We start from the raw sequence: 20282 nt of genomic DNA on the forward strand, positions 1-20282 counted from the left end.
CTTGCTACCCCATATAATTGCACTTTCGATAATAAGTGCATGTGTGACACTGACTCAAAGGCTTTTCAAAAGTCAAGAAATACTACATCTACCTGACTGCCGTGATCCACGGCTTTCAGGAATTCATGTGAAGAAAGCAGAAGTTGGGTTTCACTTAAACCTTGTTTATGCAGTCGAGGCTGGAGGGGATCATTCCATTTCAGATACCTCATTATGTTTGAGCTCAGAATATGTTACAAGGTTCAACAACAAATGGACACAAAGGATGTTGGATAGCAGGTTTCGGGATCACTTCTGCTACCCTGGGGGGGTACGACCTGAGCTTTCTGTGTATGACCTCAGCTTTCTTCCAGCTACTGGGCACAGTGATCTGCAGTCGATTATGGTTAAAAGAGGAGCTAACTGATAGAATCTGATAGGGATTTCATATGACATTGAAGCTTTGTTCAATTTTAGTGATTTCAGCTGTTTCTCAACACTACTAAAACTAATATCTACATCACTCATGTCTGCAGTGATGCGAGACATTAAACTGAGGCAATAATCCAGGAATGAAAGAAATTACAAGGTCACAGGAAAAGTCAGCAAGATGTTTTTCCTTCATTAACTTACACGTAATTTCTTTTGTGGGATCATTTACGGCTTCAATCATAAAGAATTCAGTACAGAGGCACTGAGATCAGTCCCAAACTGTTAGATTTCTCACTTACTTGTTAGACAAAAAAGGGAAAGAAATTTGGTGATACTGTCAAAAATTGAACTGATTAGATTTTTCCCCACAAATGGTATAAGTAGCATCACAAAGAATTTGACAATACAGATAGTATTTCAGGAAAGAGAGTAATTTGTTCATACCTGACTCTTAATGGATCATCACATGACACTCAAGGCTAATTAACATATAGCATCTAAACTGAAAGAAGATGCTGCTTACCCAGTTGTACTTAATAGTTGTTTGCATAGCACTACAGTGAATACTTTCATAATTGTTAAAGAAAGATATTTGAACATTGAAATAATATAAATTTAGAAAAACAAACAATTTACAAAAGACTGGGTTGCAAGAAATGAAATTAATTTTCTTTTAAATATTTTGGTTTCTCAAAGTAGCGTGTGCCTGCAGGCTTTCTGTTTTAAAAATAATTTTTTTACCTTGTATATTGCTACATAAATGGTCAAGGGGTTTATAGCTACATAATTATTCTTCTCTCTTCCAGCCAAAAGCTGAGGAAAGAGTAGTATCAATCATTTTCTTTGTAATATTACATTCATGAAGGGTACTGCTCTTTGTTATGGATGTTAGAACAAATCCATAAGAAATAAATACATTGCTGATCTACTGTCACTGTGTACTGCTTTCTAAAGAGCTGTCTGCAAAGAGATCATGTATGGACACCACACTTCATCCTTGTCACATTTTACAAAGAAATATTCTCGTCCTAAGATAACTGTTGTTCCAAAAAAAATGGGATAAATGAGCGAAAATATGTACAGTAATCTAACTTTTGACTTTCTACCGCTGATATTACCACAGTTAAAAAGTTGCTAATCCTAAAGGTTTGAGTAGCTCTATGATATGTGACTTCCAGGTCAAGTGAATGGTATACTTCTGCATCTAACATTCTGAATTCCAGTTCTTGATCAGCTTATCAATGTGACATTTCTATTTTATCCTGTTATCCAATGTAAGAAACTTATTTAAATTGCATATATGTGGTGTTATTGTTGTGGTCTTCAGTCCTGAGACTGGTTTGATGCAGCTCTCCATGCTACTCTATCCTGTGCAAGCTTCTTCATCTCCCAGTACCTACTGTGTATTCATCTCTTTGTCTCCCTCTTGCCCTCCAATACTAAATTGGTGATCCCTCGATGTCTCAGAGCATGTCCTACCAACCGATCCCTTCTCCTAGTCAAGTTGTGCCACAAGCTCCTCTTCTCCCCAATTCTATTCAATACCTCCTCGTTAGTTATGTGATCTACCCATCTAATCTTCAGCATTCTCTTGTAGCACCACATTTCAAAAGCTTCTATTCTCTTCTTGTCTAAACTATTTATCGTCCACGTTTCACTTTCATACATGGCTACACTCCATACAAATACTTTAAGAAACGACTTCCTGACATTTAAATCCACACTCGATGTTAACAAACTTTTCTTCTTCAGAAACGCTTTCCTTGCCATTGCCAGTCTACATTTTTTATCCTCTCTACTTCGACCATCATCAGTTATTTTGCTCCCCAAATAGCAAAACTCCTTTACTACTTTAAGTGTCTCATTTCCTAATCTAATTCCCTCAGCATCACCCGACTTAATTCGGCTACATTCCATTATCCTCGTTTTGCTTTTGTTGATGTTCATCTTATACCCTTCTTTCAAGACACTGTCCATTCCGTTCAACTGCTCTTCCAAGTCCTTTGCTGTCTCTGACAGAATTACAATGTCATCGGCGAACCTTAAAGTTTTTATTTCTTCTCCATGGATTTTAATACCTACTCCGAACTTTTCTATTGTTTCCTTTATTGCTTGCTCAATATATAGATTGAATAACATCGGGGATATGCTACAACCCTGTCTCACTCCCTTCCCAACCACTGGTTCCCTTTCATACCCCTCGACTTGTACGACTGCCATCTGCTTTCTGTACAAATTGTAAATAATCTTTCGCTCCCTGTATTTTACCCCTGCCACCTTCAGAATTTGAAGGAGTATTCCAATCAACATTGTCAAAAGCTTTCTCTAAGTCTACAAATGCTAGAAACGTGGGTTTGTCTTTCCTTAATCTTCCTTCTAAGATAAGTCTTAAGGTCAGTATTGCCTCACGTGTTCCAACATTTCTACGGAATCCAAACTGATCTTCCCCGAGGTCGGCTTCTACCAGTTTTTCCATTTGTCTGTATAGAATTCATGTTAATATTTTGCTTATTATTTTGCTTATTAAACTAATAGTTCGGTAATTTTCACATCTTTCAACACCTGTTTTCTTTGGGATTGGAATTATTATAGTCTTCTTGAAGTCTGAGGGTATTTCACCTGTCTCATACATCTTGCTCACCAGATGGTAGAGTTTTGTCAGGACTTGCTCTCACAATGGTGTCAATAGTTCTAATGGAATGTTGTCTACTCCAGGGGCCTTGTTTCGACTCAGGTCTTTCAGTGCTCTGTCAAACTCTTCACGCAGTATCATATCTCCCATTTCATCTTCATCTATATATAATTTTTGGAAATGCCGTATCTGAGGGAATATTTGAGTAAGAGCCTTAGTGAAGTACATCATCATCATCATCATCATCATCATCATCATCATCAAAGTACATCATCATTAAAGTACCACATTATCATTATCATTAAAGTACATCATTATTCTCAACAAAACATACTTTTCCTGTTACTGCTTAATTTTTGGAGATAAATATTGGCACAGGTACAAATCATGTACTGTGAGCAAAGACTGATATTTTGCTAGCTGCAGATGTACTAATGGACCAAGCCATATATTCATTATAATAAAGAATAAAACATAAACACAGGTACCAAGGGGAAGACAGCACTTTGATACTTACATTTTGTGAAAATGTGATAAGATCAGCTTGTCGATCAGGAAGTCTGGCAATCTTCTGTGGCTGCTTTTGTCTTTGTCTGTCCTTCTGCACAGGTAGAGGCTCTCCTTTCCTCCAACTGCGATAGTACCTCTGAATTATCAGAGCTGCATCATCAGGTGTCAAGCCTTCCTTCTGCATGCAATACAGTTCATATATTTTAGATACGGTATATGCATTGTAATGACATTTTATATCATATGACCATGGTAATACATAACATCAGTAGCTGAGAAATCATGAATGATTTTTATATTTCTACTGAAAGAAACAAATAAAAGTTAACTCCATTTCTAAATGCAACACGTCTTACAGGAAAGCACACAGATTTATCAATTAATCTGTTACCCCCGGAAACCATCCTTGTAACCATTGATGCCACTTCCTTATACACAAATATTCCGCATGTCCAGGGCCTCACTGCAATAGAGCACTTCCTTTCATGCCGATCACCTGCCACCCTACCTAAAACCTCTTTCCTCATTACCTTAGCCAGCTTCATCCTGACCCACAACTTCTTCACTTTCGAAGGCCAGACATACCAACAATTAAAGGGAACAGCCATGGGTACCAGGATGGCCCCCCTCGTACGCCAAACTATTCATGGGTCGCTTAGAGGAAGCCTTCTTGGTTACCCAGGCCTGCCAACCCAAGGTTTGGTACAGATTTATTGATGACATCTTCATTATCTGGACTCACAGTGAAGAAGAACTCCAGAATTTCCTCTCCAACCTCAACTCCTTTGGTTCCATCAGATTCACCTGGTCCTACTCCAAATCCCATGCCACTTTCCTTGACGTTGACCTCCATCTGTCCAATGGTCAGCTTCACATGTCCGTCCACATCAAACCCACAAACAAGCAACAGTACCTCTGTTATGACGGCTGCCACCCATTCCATATCAAACGGTCCCTTCCCTACAGCCTAGGTCTTTGTGGCGAACGAATCTGCTCCAGTCCGGAATCCCTGAACCATTACACCAACAACCTGAAAACAGCTTTCGCATCCCGCAACTACCCTCCCGACCTGGTACAGAAGCAAATAACCAGAGCCACTTCCTCATCCCCTCAAACCCAAAACATCCCACAGAAGAACCCCAAAAGTGCCCCACTTGTGACAGGATACTTTCCGGGACTGGACCAGACTCTGAATGTGGCTCTCCAACAGGGATACGACTTCCTCAAATTCTGCCCTGAAATGAGATCCATCCTTCATGAAATCCTCCCCACTCCACCAAGAGTGTCTTTCCGCCGTCCACCTAACCTTCGTAACCTCTTAGTTCATCTGTATGAAATCGCCAAACCACCTTCCCTACCCTCTGGCTCCTACCCTTGTAACCGCCCCCGGTGCAAAACCTGTCCCATGCACCCTCCTACCACCACCTACTCCAGTCCTGTAACCCGGAAGGTGTACACGATCAAACGCAGAGCCACGTGTGAAAGCACCCACGTGATTTACCAACTGACCTGCCTACACTGTGAAGCTTTCTATGTGGTAATGACCAGCAACAAACAGTCCATTCGCATGAATGGACACAGGCAGACAGTGTTTGTTGGTAATGAGGATCACCCTGTGGCTAAACATGCCTTGGTGCATGGCCAGCACATCTTGGCACAGTGTTACACCGTCCGGGTTATCTGGATACTTCCCACTAACACCAACCTGTCAGAACTCCGGAGATGGGAACTTGCCCTTCAGTATATCCTCTCTTCTCTTTATCTGCCAGGCCTCAACCTCCGCTAATTTCAAGTTGCCGCCGCTCATACCTCACCTGTCTTTCAACAACATCTTTGCCTCTGTACTTCAGCCTCGACGGGCATCTCTGCCCAAACTCTCTGCCTTTACAAATGTCTGCTTGTGTCTGTGTATGCGCGGATGGATATGTGTGTGTGTGCGCGAGTGTATACCTGTCCTTTTTTCCCGCTAAGGTAAGTCTTTCTGCTCCCGGGATTGGAATGACTCCTTACCCTCTCCCTTAAAACATACGTCCTTTTGTCTTTCCCTCTCCTTCCCTCTTTCCTGATGAAGCAACCGTTGGTTGTGAAAGCTTGAATTTTGTGTGTATGTTTGTGTTTGTTTGTGTGTCTATCAACCTGCCAGCGCTTTCATTTGGTAAGTCACATCATCTTTGTTTCTAGATATATTTTTCCCACGTGGAATGTTTCCCTCTATTAGATTCATATCATTAATTATATCTATAACTATAACTATGCCTCCTCTGAGGAGAATATGTATTACAGATCCTTAAGATCCTAAACGACTTGTTAAGCTCACATTCATTTATGACACCCTCATAATATAGACCCATGGCAAGACGCTTTGTCATTCCTACACAGCCTCAACAGCTTTTCTCCTTTCCATTTCCTGGTCCTCTTCAGTTCAGCATGCAACCTTCCTTGACATTGACCTCCACCACTCCAATGACTCAATAAAAACGTCCATCATATGACGCCACTGATCATCAATTGTACTTCGATCTCCATAGAATGGAGATCCCATCCCTCCCATTACCTTAGGAATTACAAAAGATACACTTTTGTCATTATTACACTGGATTGCCAGGCAGAACATATACACAAAGGCAGAATAACAAGGTGCAAAAAGGCTTTGCCGTTTAATAAGGGATTGGCACAGTTGACCTTAAATTTCTTGTCACGGAATTTACCCCTGACTTTGAACAGTATTTTAATTTTTTTTTCCAATCTTTACTCATGATAATGTTATTTTTGAGTTCTCTGCATACAACTGATCTAGAGACTTAGATTTGTAAATGTGAAGTACCTTACATGCATAGCAATGAAAGTACAAACTTAGACATACAGAAACAGGTGGTCCATTTCATTTTTGGTCTCATCAAATGCAGAATTTATTCCTCTACACTGTTTGTATGAACCACTTTATTGATAGATGGGTTAGTTTCAGCGATATTACAAAAAAACAGAGGTTAAAATGAAAATTTTTCATGAATATGTAAAATTGGGTTGAAGAGCACTAGTATGGAAACAGGTGGTCCAAAAAATATGCGGATGGTCTCATTCAATGCAGAATTTCATGCCCTACAATTTTTAATTCCACTACATTTTCGATATTGTGAGTCATTTACTAGATATAATCACAAAACTGGAAAAATACCCCTTTTTCGGGTACATTTTTGCCCCCCCCCCCCCCCCACTACTTTTCCACAACTCTGCCAAGGGGTAAAAACCAGGATAGTCATATTGGGCCACAAATGAAGCCATTAAAACAATAAGACCTTTTGTAGCAATTATTTCCGATTTGTCTAATTTATAGGTTTAACCCTATTGGACTAAAAAGGTATTTCCCATACATTAGCCACCCGTGTATAGCACACATGTATTGATAAACAATCCCTTGCCCAGTACACTGAAGGTATCACTAAGGCTTTCACCAAGTCATTGTTATCCAAATTAAGTGTTATGATCAGTCGCTGAAGATATCTTCTGTAAATATGTGCAAAGAGAATACAGTATGTAGCAAACAAATACAATCAAATCATGGTATCTGGAAAATTAATAAAGTTGTGAATAGATATCTGCTGAGGGAGGGAGGAGAAAAAAAAATTCAGTAGCAAAGGGACAAAAAATTGTCAACCAGTATACACAATGATACCTGTAATGCCACAATGCTGGTTGTCTATTGAAGACATAACCCAAATAGAAAATATTAAATGTCATCAGCTTGAAACCATACATCTCACTTTATCTGGAGATTTTGCAGAGGTTCCAAAAGTTCAAATAAAATTCCATCAGTTAATTTATGGATGTGTGCACACTACAACAGTACTTTCACTCTCAATGCTTAATTTATCTGAGCTTTTTCACAATGGTTTCATTAATCAAAACTTACCTCTAAGGCATCCTGAGCAGACTGAGCTGTATTGTGTGTTTCCAGAACCTTTCTCACTCTTGCCTCAATTTCTGCACCCCACCGTCGTCTCACTGTGTAGCCTCTGAAATCTTCAGTGAAGACAAATAAAATTAAACTTCATACTGTCAGACTTTATTTTAAAGTTAGCATTAGTTCCAATTTAACATCTGCATAAATGTTGAAAGTAATATTTACATGATACAAAGCAAAAATGGAGAAAAAATGTTGGTGACACTAAACTTTAAAGAGTGGGGGATTTAAAAGCTAATGCTCATACACATGGCATTTCTAAGGTGACATTACGAACTTTTTGTAAAGGGGGGGGGGGGGAGGGAAGAGTAATGAGTACCCAACATTACAAACTTTCTGTAAGGGGGCAGGGGGTGGGTAGACAACGATGTACTACCAAGTACGTCATTTCCACTGTCATTACCTGTTTAAGAACAGGATGGCTCAGATTATTTTGGCAAGCCATAGTTTCTGCTGCCAACTGGGTAATACATACTATATGAATACTGAAGCAATAACACAACATAAAACTAAACAAGCATGTGAAATGGACATTGTGGAATCAGCGATGTGCAGTAACAAGGCAGGAGAAAATGTCATCATTTATAAGATAATGTTTATGAGCATTTGTTCAAAAATATGGAAATATACCAGATTAAATTAAACAGCAAGTTCAATATCTTAGAAAATGAAGAATATATTAACACAGACAAAAGAGGCAATAACTTACTAAGGCACTTATCATACAACAAAACTGTCACTGATATGAAGGCAGCAAAGAAGAAAAAAATCTAAAACCAAGTAGGCAACAATTAAAGAGCAGGTGTGCATTTCAAGCAAACAATAATGAAAACTTGACAGATATGCTGAATTAAACAAAACTATTTCAAAATATCTTTGAGCAGAAATGAAATGAGAATTTGTTAAGAGTACTAAAATTAAAACAGTATGAAGAAAACAAAACAGAAACTTGCGTTCAGTAGACAATACACTTCATCAGTTAAGAGAGCATAGTAACTAATGACAGAGAGACACCTGTACTAGCAATAGAAGATTTTTTTACATAAAGTTTTTTTGCATAGTTCAAATGATGAGTTAGAAACACAGGCAGTTAATGATACAAGTTAACAAAATCCAAGAAAAAATGTGAAGGTATAAAAAGCCTTTTGAGGAATAAGAAAACAAAAGCAGCCTGGAGACAACTGACTTTTTTTCTAAATAGAAACAATGTAATCAGAAGTAAAAATAATACAGACAGAACTTGCAAAATTATTTACAGAATGACCAGAGCGAGACTTTAATATTCCTGCCAATAGACATTACTGATTGCAGACCAGAGGCACTTCAGCTACACTCACTCAGGTGCCACTAGAGAGCACCACTGCAGGGTCATGGATCTAGTTAATTCGTCATGGCTCAGGTCACATACATGCCATACATGCTCAAGTGTATCACACATACTTGCTGTTCAGACTTTGACCCTGCTTTGTATACTTTTTCTGTGTGTTCAATACTCCACTCACAACAATGCTGATTTTGATCATGGCTCCTACATTCAAATTAGGCTCAGATCCTTTACTTGCAACAAGTTCTTACTACATCATGTTTTCAGCAACAGCAACAGTTTGTGGTTCTGCAAACAAAGCAGAAGCTACATCAGCAGCATTTTGTGCCTCAGGAGCATCAGTCTGTTCTCTTGCAGCTTTTATCTCAGCAGCAGCAGCAGCAGCGGCAGCAGCAACAACATGAACAACTGTATGCAGCTTGGGTGGCCAATGTGCAGGGCCTCGCATGCAAGTGAAGGTTTTATGTGCCAGAAGTGTAAAGTTTCATATATGGTGTAATTTATTCATGGCGTGATTGTGCATCTGGCCCCAAACACGGAGGTCAGAGCTTAAGATTTGGCCAAGACCAATCCAAGTCTTGATGAAGTGCTTAAAATTGCTAAATCTTTCGAGATTGCTACGGCAACTCCACATGCTTTTGCAAATGACATTCAAGTTTCTCTGGTTGTTTCTCACCATCATAAGCTGCAGTAATCTTAAGATTCTGACTCATCATGCTCTGCTTTGTCAGTTAAGTCCCACTGGAATACATGCATGTCTGGCATCTTGGAAGAGACTTAACAAATCTCTTTCTGTTCCCTCTCAGTGAGAGGTGATGTTTTTAGCAATGTTAACCAAGTGAGTTTAGTACATCCTCCATCCTTAGCATCACATCACGAGTCACACATATAGACAAAACTACAGTCTTGTCCTGAGTTGCGTCAGTGGGCATATCAGAAGCAGATACTACTTTGTGCAGTGGCCTGCACCAATCATGGTCATATAGCTGCCTGCTGACTGCATACTCAGTTGTGGCATGGGGACAATATTGCCACAAACTGGTTGTGGAGCTGGAAGTTTATCTGCCACCCTACAAGCCCACATTGGATTTGATGCTGCTCAGCCAGTTCATGGGATTCCAGTTGGACACTGGTGCTGTTAAGTCTTAAATTAATGAGGAAACATACTGCTGACTCTTTTCACTTTTGCTGCACTGGCTTTGTTGCTGAGACCTGTGTTACTGCCATAGACCCATTCCTCTCCTCGGCAAATTGTCACTGGTGGCAAAGTACAAAAACACTGAATGCATACCAAACTCCTGAGTGATGCACTCCCCTACTGCTACTATTGTTTTCAGCTTAAGATGCCTTTACTAGTTTGGGTTTCACAGTAGAGGACCAAGTTAATTTAGTGGACACCACAGTGTCTTTTTCTGATCTTGACTTTGTGTGCATCGCATATAAGGAGATTTTTGAAAAAAACACTGGTGTGCCTGTAACTTGATAGCCCATGTTTCCATGAAACCTTCTGCGGTGCCTATATTTTGACAAGTTCGCCTGCTTTCATTCATGTTTTGTGAGGCTGTTCAGGCAGAAATTGCACAGCTTCAGTCACCAAAGCATTATCTCTATGGTCTCCACCAGTCAATGGGCAATGCCTACCGTGACCACCAAAAAACAAAGAGGTCATTGCATAACGGTGGTGATTTTAAGTCCATGTTAACACTGATCTAAATCCACTGCCTTGCTGGGAGGACCCGAACCAGGGAATTCTGTACTGTGTAAATTATGAGGGGCATTCAATAATTAAAGGAACAAATTGATGTAGAGATGAAACAATTAGTAGTAGTAGTTTTGTACTTATACAACTAAGTTGGCATCACTAGGATGAGTTGAGAACAGCTGACAAGTAAAACTGTTTTGTTTATAACCTCAATATTGCATTTAATGATGGTTGTGCCCTTGATTTTTCCACATTAGTTGAACAATGCTCAGTGATCTGGTTTTTTCGTGTGTGAAGGTGAAAAACTAGTTAAAATCTTTTCTTGGATTATTTTACATTATGGTTATAGTTTTGTGAACCACAGACATTTTTAAAAGTGGTCAGAGCTGTTCAAAAATGGTTGAACCTCAGTGACCGGTGAGCAGCATTCTAGGCAGCCAGGTGAAATGTCAACTCCTCCACTTGAAACCTGCACTGACATTATTATTCATGGAGACCAAAGGGTAACAGTTGAATACATAGTAATCAGAGTAAGTGTTGGCACAATCATAGTGTAATCAGTAACAAGCTCAAGTACATCAAAACAAATGCAAGGTGGATCCCAAAAGAGTCAGTGCAACAACGTAAGTAAACAACTCAAAAGTGTGTACGGACTTTAAACAGCACTGTGAAATGGAAGGTGACCCTTTTCTAAATATGATCGTAATGTGTGACGAAAGTTGGCTTCACATTTTGAACTGAGTCCAAAAGACAAATCTGAACAATAAAGCATTAAGGGAAGCTGGCTCAAACAACAAGCCCAAGACTTCTTTGCATCAGACATAAAAACAGTTCATTGTTGGGAGAAGAGTATAAACGTTGGTGGGGATTAAGTAGAAAAGTCTCATTTGTAAAAATACCGTTTTTTTTTTTTTTTTTTTTTTTTTTTTAACATAAATTTGTCTGTGTAATTACTGAATGACCTTCACATTTGGAAGATATTTATTGTTACATGGATGACTCATGCAGAACATTGCCACAGAGTCTAATCCTCCTTTAAGCAGCTCCAGGAATATGGTTTACGCTGTTGATTGGAGAAGTGTAGTTTCTTTGCTCCCAGTGTCAGATACCTGGTGCACAGTCTTAATCACGTGAGTATCACTCCCACATGTGATTAATGTCAATGTGATTATAAGCATGCCAGCCCCTGCTAACCTTAAGCATTGCAGGTATTTCTGCATAAAATCATGTACTATGACAAATTCATTCTCCAAGTTGGGTCAGCTGCAAAATGAAATCATAAAATTTGTGTGGTCAGCTGCCTGTCAACAGGCTTTACAGCACCTTAAGGTTGGTCTTAAGGCAGCTCCATGTCTGATGCTACATAAACCAGGTCTTGCATTAACGCTGGCAATGTATGCATCCCAGTATGCCATTGTAATGTTTTTTCACACAGGTTGTTGGATGTTTCAGAGCGTCCATTTGCCTTTGCCTCCAAAATACTAAACTCCATGCACCTCAACTATCCCCAAATTAAGTAAAATGTTCAAGCAGTTATTTATTTTGTCAAAAAATTTCATTTATGTTTGTACGACAGCAAATTTCACCTGTTGTCTGACTACCAAAAACCTTCGATTTCTTTGTTCAGGCATTGGACTAAGCTCCTGGATATGATAGTGTAGCATGTGTTGTGCCGGTCTTCTGCTTTTTTAAGCAGGTATCATTATGAGATCCATTTTCACTGCATTGGCCAATACACCAATGCAGATGCTCTGGCCCACCTACACCTTGGCCCTTATATGGAGTTCAGCTGTGTTGAAACTGTTTGTTTTGTACTGGATCTACAGTTGCAAACCACTCTGACGAACTCCCACTGACAGTGCACAAGCTTGCCATGGTGGCATCCCATGACCAATCCTGTACAAAGTTTTGGTGGTCCAGAGGGGATGGCCAGAGCATGTTTCCTGACAAGCTGACTCAGTTTTCTGTACTTATTTCACACTGAATTACCAAGGTGTCTTGACATGGGCCACAGACGGCTGCAACTGACCAGTTGCCATTCCATTCCCCTGCAATTCCACATATTTCATCTCCTTTATGCATCACACTGAGGGATGAAGCCACTGGGTCAGCAGACGTCATTTTTTGAAGTCGGTTTGCTCTGGCCATTTGTGGGAGAGGGTTCACATTGATTTTGCTGTGTCTTTTCAGGAGGCTATGTGGCTGCTGGTGGTGGTTGCCCTTTCCTGTTTCCCATATGTGTCATGCATGTCATTCCCTATCTCCTTTTCCACTATCTATGCCCCTGAGAGGATTTTTGCCATTGATGGGGGCACCATGTACCTTGGTGTCAGACAATGGGCCCTAATTAACATTGACTTAGTTTGAGGTCTTCTGACTCTGAACACCAGCAACCATCTGACCACCGCCTCTTTCCACTCCACCTAAATTGTAAAGGTTGAATGGGGGTCTGTAAATTCAGCACTCAGATATGGAAGGCCTTGTAGACATTGTTGACTGAGGATGCTTTGCACAGCTTCCTTACAATAAAGTGGTCCACTACAATCAGCGGGGTTAGTACTGCTGAAATTCAAAACAGGTGCTGGCATCACACCCTATTAGACATCCTGTGTCCCGTGCAGCATGGCTATGTTGAATACTGACCTGCCTAAACACGGGTCACCTGTGTCTGGGCTCACACATTCAGCCAGTATCCAGGGCGCGTCTAAGAGGTTGTCATTGCCCTGAGGTGCCATCAGCTGTTTGACATCTAGTCCGTGAGAGTTTGCTTTGTCTGCAACCGTAACCAGCTCTGGCCATGATTGCCACTGGAATCAACACTCCAATCCTTACTGTCCCCTGCATCTCATGGAACAGATGCCATGATCACCTCCAGCCAGTTTTCTCAAATCGCTCCCATTTCTCCTGCAGCACAATATTACCTCTGCACCTATACCCCAGCTTGCTTGCCTGTGGTTGGTTGACAGGATCATAGTTTTGGAATCTATGGCAATGGAACCACTTCCTCCACCTCCATCATCCCTCATGCAATGACAAAAGAACAGTCTCAAGCTGCAGCCCCCTCCCCCTGGCCTCCTGTTTGGATTGACCTCGAGCTGATGGTCCTCAATCTGATGGTGGCAAGTGATGTCCCTATTACCTCCCACTCTTGCCATGACCGGTACTGGCTGGGTGACTTTTTAGCCCTATGTGCTGATTCAGAGGGGGGGGGGGGTATTTAATATCCCTGCCAATGGATGCTAGTGGCAGTGGAGCGAAGGCACTCGAGCTAGACTCATTCAGATGCCACCAGATGTGCCACCAAAAGGTCACACCATCTCCTCCAATAGCAGCCTGGATCTAGCTAGTGGAAGTGGCCCAAGTCTAGTATTGTATGCCTTATGCACTTAGCTGTATCATGCCTAGTTGTTATTCAGACTATGATTTACATTCTCGGTACTTGTTCGGTACTCTTCTGGTGACAATGTAGGTTTTGATCATATGTTCAGATTAGTTGCAGAATCTTTAGAGACAATTCTCTAAAACTGGAACAATGTCATAGTTTTTCCAATTTCACAAGAAAGGAGATGGAAACAACATAAAAGAACTACTGACCTACCAATGTTATCTATGTAATGTACAAGATATTTGCTAGAAGTATCATCAAGTACTTAGAAAACTGTGTTTAATCAACCATGGCTATTTTGAGAAATAGAAACAAAATGTACCTTTTGCAGCTTATGGACAAAATTGCGGAATGGAGCAATGAGAATGAATTACCACTTTATTTGGGATTCATTAATACTAAAAACACTTTTCACTCGGTTTCAACTAATTTATACTAACAAGCCCTTTGAAATAAGGCATTGATTCAAGCTATGTTAGTACAATGAAGATGCATTTCAGTGTTGAAGTTTCCATAGGAATTTTTCAGAAGGTGGGAAATTCACAACTGGAACAGGAGCCATGCAAAGATAACCCATTTCACTGAAACTATTCTTATCAGTCCCCAGATGATTGTATTCTAATCCCTGAACTGCAAAAAAGAAACATATACATGTTTATGTAACAATCTTAAAACTATATTTTAACATTTGCTTGTATGCAGATAAACTTGAACAACGAACAGAAGAACTTAATAGAGCATTTTTCAAAATATGACTGAAAATCAGTTATAGACAGACTTAACTGCACTAATCAACAGATTGGAAATGAAATAGTAAATTTAACACTGAAGTAATAAAACTAGTTGGAAAGAGCGGGGGTGGTTCGAGACACAACTAGACAGGCAGCAAAGAAAGGAACAGAAGAATGAGAATGGCCTGGATTCCTTTTGGTAAATTAAATATGATTTTTGTGTCTGAAATGGTAAGTTTACTATCTGAGGGTATTGTTACCAGTTACGACTTAGGGCAATGAGAAACTTTTAATTTGAAAACCAAACAAAACTGGGGATTACTCAGTGACAATGGAGAGCTGTTCATTGAAAGTTACTGGGAGAGATGGGAAACAGAAATACAAATCAGGGAATAGTTTGGAATAGGAGGTGCAATTGTGACAGCAACGAAAATTAAATTAAGGTAGGTGGGACATGTGGGCCAGCTAATGGATGGTATATGGACCCACTAAGTTCTTTGTGCTTCCAAGAGAAAGGAAGAGATCCAGATGACACTAATTGGAAGGTGGGTTGACCACATTATAAAATATGCAGGAGCAGCATAGATGCTTACGGTGATCCCTGTTAATTGGGTACTGCAACCAGCTGAAGTGGTGCAGTGATTAATACAATGAACTTGCATTCAGTATGAGCTGGAATACAATCTTCGAATGATGATATAGCTTTAGCTTTTCAGTAATGCTGTGTCGACCGAACAAGACACAGCCAGGGCAGAAACACCACAGGTGCAAAGATGTGAGCTGGTGCCAGTGCCATAGAGACTTGCCATTTGTGTGAGTTCCACTAGTGCCACCAGGGACGCTGAGTTTGATGATATCGACTTCGCCTCAGTGAGTTGCTGACCAAGTACAATTCGCCAGGGACCAGACGACAACAGAAAGGAGCCTACTCGGAAGATAAAAGAGCAGCTCTCACTCACTTGGTTACAGATCATCATCCAGGGCTGACTCAGACAGGGAATGTCATTTAGTGCACTTTTAGAAGTGAACAGACAGTTGTCTTAACTGCATTTGCTGTGTACTGTGAAGTTTACCTATGATTACTAGCACCTAACCACTGAGAGCCTTTTTGTGTTGTATTGCAAGCAGTGCTGCAGACTTCAATATTGAACTACTCACAAAGACAAGTAAACCTTTTGACTCATTTGTGTGACTTTGTTAGTAATTTGTTGGAGAATCTTCATTCTCTTATCCTGTTACCTGACCCAGGGGCATAGTTGTGTAATTTCGGCAAGGGGAAATTGTCTTTGTGGCGTACTGTACCAGAAGCCATTTCACAAACTCACAGACTCGGCCTACCGTAACAACAGTGGCAACTCAGCCTCTGCAGCATTAGCGATGAGTCCTTTAAAAAACTGGCTTGCCAAGCCAGGAGCAGTGGCGACAATGGCTGGCATCATTTTTGCTTAGAGTTTAAAGCATTCTTATTTGCCTTGTTTCTCCTAAGCCAACACTGCACATTTCCGACATTTTTTGTTCTAGTTGTAGGAGTATGTCATATACATCACAGCTTTTGCTTTCGAGTCACTGGTGTTGTCTAATTAGTTATGATGTCAACCCCATCCACTACCCAACCACAATTTATAATTCATTATCCCATGACGTAACTATCACCTATGCCTGCACTAACTGTGGCCCCAAATCTACAGAATCAGCCAATTGTATCTGTTCCTACCGAACCGTTGCTTCGTGAGGGTGTGGATGTACAATTGCTGCAGGATCTTAATATGTTCTTTTGATTTCAGATGCAGTTGCTTCAGGAGCTGACTGAAATCATGACACAATTAGTCACACATCAAGCAGCAGCTTAAACTGTAAGCAGCACGTCGGCAACCACACCTACAGCTTCCGTACCACAGGTACTGCCACCATATCACACCTTTGACGAAAATGCAGAAGACTAGACGGAGTATATTGCACAATTCAGGGCCCACCTAGCAGCCCACCAAATATCAGGTACTGTGATGCAGGCCTTTCCATTGTTGGTGTATCAGTGTATCAGACTCTTACAAAGCTCTTCCCTAAATCACAGCCTGAAGACGTATACTTTGAGATATTAGTCAATGCATTAAACAATGGCCATAACATTCCAATGATAGAAACACTTAACATTGTGGCCACACATCAGACTCTGCAGTTACCTTTTTAAGTGCAATGAAGTAAACAGGGTGTTAATATTTTTGGTCTCAATTTGTTCGACTAAACATTGTGGCCAATGTGCTACCTACGTCTCATTTCAATTCAAGTGACACTGTTGCCAAGCTCTGTGATGAATTTCAAGAATTGTTTGATCCCAGACTAGGTAAAGCCGTAACTTTGTAGTGCACATTATGCCGTGCCTTTTCAAAGCATGTGCAGTGTCTATTGTCCTTCATGAACAGGTTGCAAAAGAACTGGCTCACTGGCAAGAAAATGGCATAATTGCACATCTCTCTGAAAGTCAGCGATCTTCCCTAGTAGTTTATGTCTACAAACCATCAAGAAAAATTAGGATTTGTGATAATTTCAAAATCACTGTCAACCCTCAGACATTGCTCACCCTGACAAACTCATGGATCACTTAGGCGCAGGTCGCTATTTTTCAAAAATTGTCCTTTGTGATGCTTACCTTCAGATTCCTCTTGATGAATCTTCACAAAATTTGTTTGTTAGCAATACACAGTCAGGACTTTTCAACTTCCTTTGTTTGCCTTTCAGTAGCACATCAGCATCTGCCGTTTTCCAATGCTACCTAGAACAGCTGACTATTTCTGTACCTTCACGTACAAATTACCTGGACAATATTGTAGTTGGTGGCCACACAGCAGAACAACATCTTGCCAACTTGCACACTTTACTTCAAGTTGTGTCCGAGGCCAGACTCTAGTGTAATAAGAAAAGTGTCTTTTCTCAGATGGAAAAATAATATTTAGGGCATGTTATCAATTCTTGATATGGTCATCTGACACAGGCACATTTGTAAGCAGTAAGTGATCTCAAACCACCTCAGAATGTCAGAATTACAATGTGTCTTAGGGAGGCTCAATTATTACATTTGATTCATCCCTTGCATTGCCTTCACTGCAAAACTGCTCCTTTTGTTTGCTTCCAAGATCATGACATGGCCTTTCAGGAACTGAAAGTGGTATTGCTCAGTGATCGATGCTTGGTTCATTTTGATCCAAACAAACCTGTCATTTTGGGCACAGAACATCGTGCTGTGGAATTGCTATTATTTTGATGCACCAGATTGGTTCGTCAGACAGGCCTTCACTTCCAAGCTTCTGAACAAATCTCAGCAGAACTATTCCCAAATAGAAAAGGAAGCTTTCACAATCATTTTTGGAGTGACTAAATTTCACCAGTATTCATATAGTCGAAAATTCTATTTGGTCACAGACCACAAGTCTCTGCAGGCCAAACCGATTCCTATTCATGCTGCTCAAAAACTGCAACATTGGGCTCTTTTGCTCTCCCACTACCAGTATGAGATCATCTATCGGCCCACTTCTAAGCATGTGAATGCAGACACTCTCTCACGTGTACCTATGGGACCTGATGATGACCTTGACACTTCCAAAGCAGCATTTCCCAAATTGATACATAAGACACTGACATTGTCAAGCAGTTTCCCCTGGATTATCGCAAAGTGCAAGCCACTTCTTCCGAGCCCGATTTGCAAATTTTGCTCGAAGACTTTCGTACCGCATGGCCATCTTCTGTCAAGCACAGTTACCCCATTGTTCATCAATATTTTGCACATCGAAACGATGTTTCTGTTATTTATGGTGTCTTTTGCTTCAAACACAGTCAGGACATAAATTTTTGATGATACTGAAGTGCTTCATAGACATGTACTCAGCTTATTGCATCAAGGTCATTGGGGTGTTGTCCGCACAAAACAATTAGCTCACAGACATTGCACATGGTTGGCTTGGACACGCAAATAGGAAGAATATTTGAATGGTGTCAAGCATGTGTGGAACATCAGGCCGCCCCTCCAAAACATTTTTTTGAGTGGCACAAGGCAGAAGCATCTTGGCAGCATGTGCACGTAGACTCTGGCCCTTATCGGAACACACGCTGATTAATACGAGTAGATGATGACACATATAGCAAATTCCCCTTTGTTGTTCCCATGTCATCGACAACATCTTGCGCCAATTTTCAAGCACTTCAGTCCATATTCTGCATCAAAGGTCAGACAGAATTTTTTGTCATGGACAACAGAGCTCAATTTGTCTCTGCCGAAACAAGATTTCTAAATGGCATATGCCATCTCACCTCAGCACCATTTCACCCACAATCAAATGGTGAGGCTGAATGTTTTGTTCGCACTTTCAAACAGCAAATGGGCAAACTTCGCTTGCATCATCCAAGCAAACAAGCCTTGCTTTGCTTCTTGTCCACTTATCACTCCCAGTCCTGAAACGACCCTTCACCTGCCTAATGGCTACATGGGCGATGCCACCATACGCTCTTGCATTTGCTCGATACCCCCTTGCAGTTGGCACCTAAAGACTCCAGTTAGCCAACGTATCAGATTAGCCAACCTGTATTTTACAGAATCTATGTCAGGAAGAAGTCATGGCAGCATGGCATCATTACTAATTCAATTGGTTCGCATATGTTTCAGATTCAAGGTCCTGATGGATTGCGGAAGTGGCACTTAAATCAAATTTGCCCTTGTCACTTGCAAAGTTCTGCTGCTTCTCGTATGTTCACAGATTCCTGGCCTTCCTGGTCGACGCAACCCGAGTGCCATCTCTCAGAGTGGGGTCACGAGATGCTGTTTCCGGACTTCTGGACATCAATCCAATGCCACATCTATCCACTAGTGGACATTTGGCAGCACCTGCCATGCCCCCTCCACTGGGCCAACCCCATGCCAAGGCCTACCATGGGGCCTCCAGTCAAGGAGATGCCGTTGCAGATTCATGCCATCAAGAAGATGCCCTACTGATGAGTGCTGGGACACACCCTCTGCATCATTTTTTAGCCAATGTTCCTTCACAGCCTCAAGACTCAGCATCAGCTACAGCAGTGGTTGCCACTCCAACACTGGCTCCAACACCCACACCTCCTCCTCACCAGTGGTATGGTGCTTGGCCATACATGATGACGGTGCAGCAGTTAGGGGTGGAGGAGTGCTGTGTCATCCAAACAAAACACAGCCAGGCCAAAAAACACCACAGGTGCAAAGATGCGAGCTACTGCCAGTGTTGTAGTTTTTGCCACTTGTGTGAGTTTTACCAGCACCATAGGCGGCACTGAGGATGAAGATATTGACTTCTCATCAGCCAAATGCCGTCCATGTACAATTCATCAATGACTGGATGACAACAGACAGAAGCCTATTTGGAAGAGAGAAGAGCAGCTCTTGCCCACTTGATTATAGATAATCGTCCAGGGGTGACTTAGACTGGGAATCTCATTTAGTACACTTTCAGAAGTGAACAGACAGTTGTCGTAATTGCATTCACTATGTATTGTGAAGTTTACCTGTGATAGTTACATTTAGCTATTGAGGGCCTTTTTTGTGTTATATTACAAGCAGTGCTGCAGACTTCAATATTCAACTAGTCACAAAGATAAGTAAACCTTTCAA

At 40.9% G+C, this 20282-nt stretch overlaps 1 protein-coding gene across 3 annotated transcripts in view; it reads right to left on the reverse strand.

Moving 5' to 3' along the window:
• The window catches only part of LOC126259349 (myosin-IIIb-like), a 610509-nt gene that overhangs the window by 21750 nt on the left and 568477 nt on the right, over positions 1-20282 (reverse strand). For all 3 annotated transcript variants that reach the window (XM_049956066.1, XM_049956067.1, XM_049956065.1), the window contains 2 exons: positions 7464-7573; positions 3561-3731 (listed from right to left, as the gene is read on the reverse strand). In XM_049956066.1, the coding sequence (XP_049812023.1) occupies positions 3561-3731; positions 7464-7573 (281 nt within the window). The remainder of the gene's footprint in view (positions 1-3560; positions 3732-7463; positions 7574-20282) is intronic.

The sequence above is a fragment of the Schistocerca nitens genome, chromosome 5, assembly GCF_023898315.1.
Source record: "Schistocerca nitens isolate TAMUIC-IGC-003100 chromosome 5, iqSchNite1.1, whole genome shotgun sequence".
NCBI lineage: Eukaryota > Metazoa > Arthropoda > Insecta > Orthoptera > Acrididae > Schistocerca > Schistocerca nitens.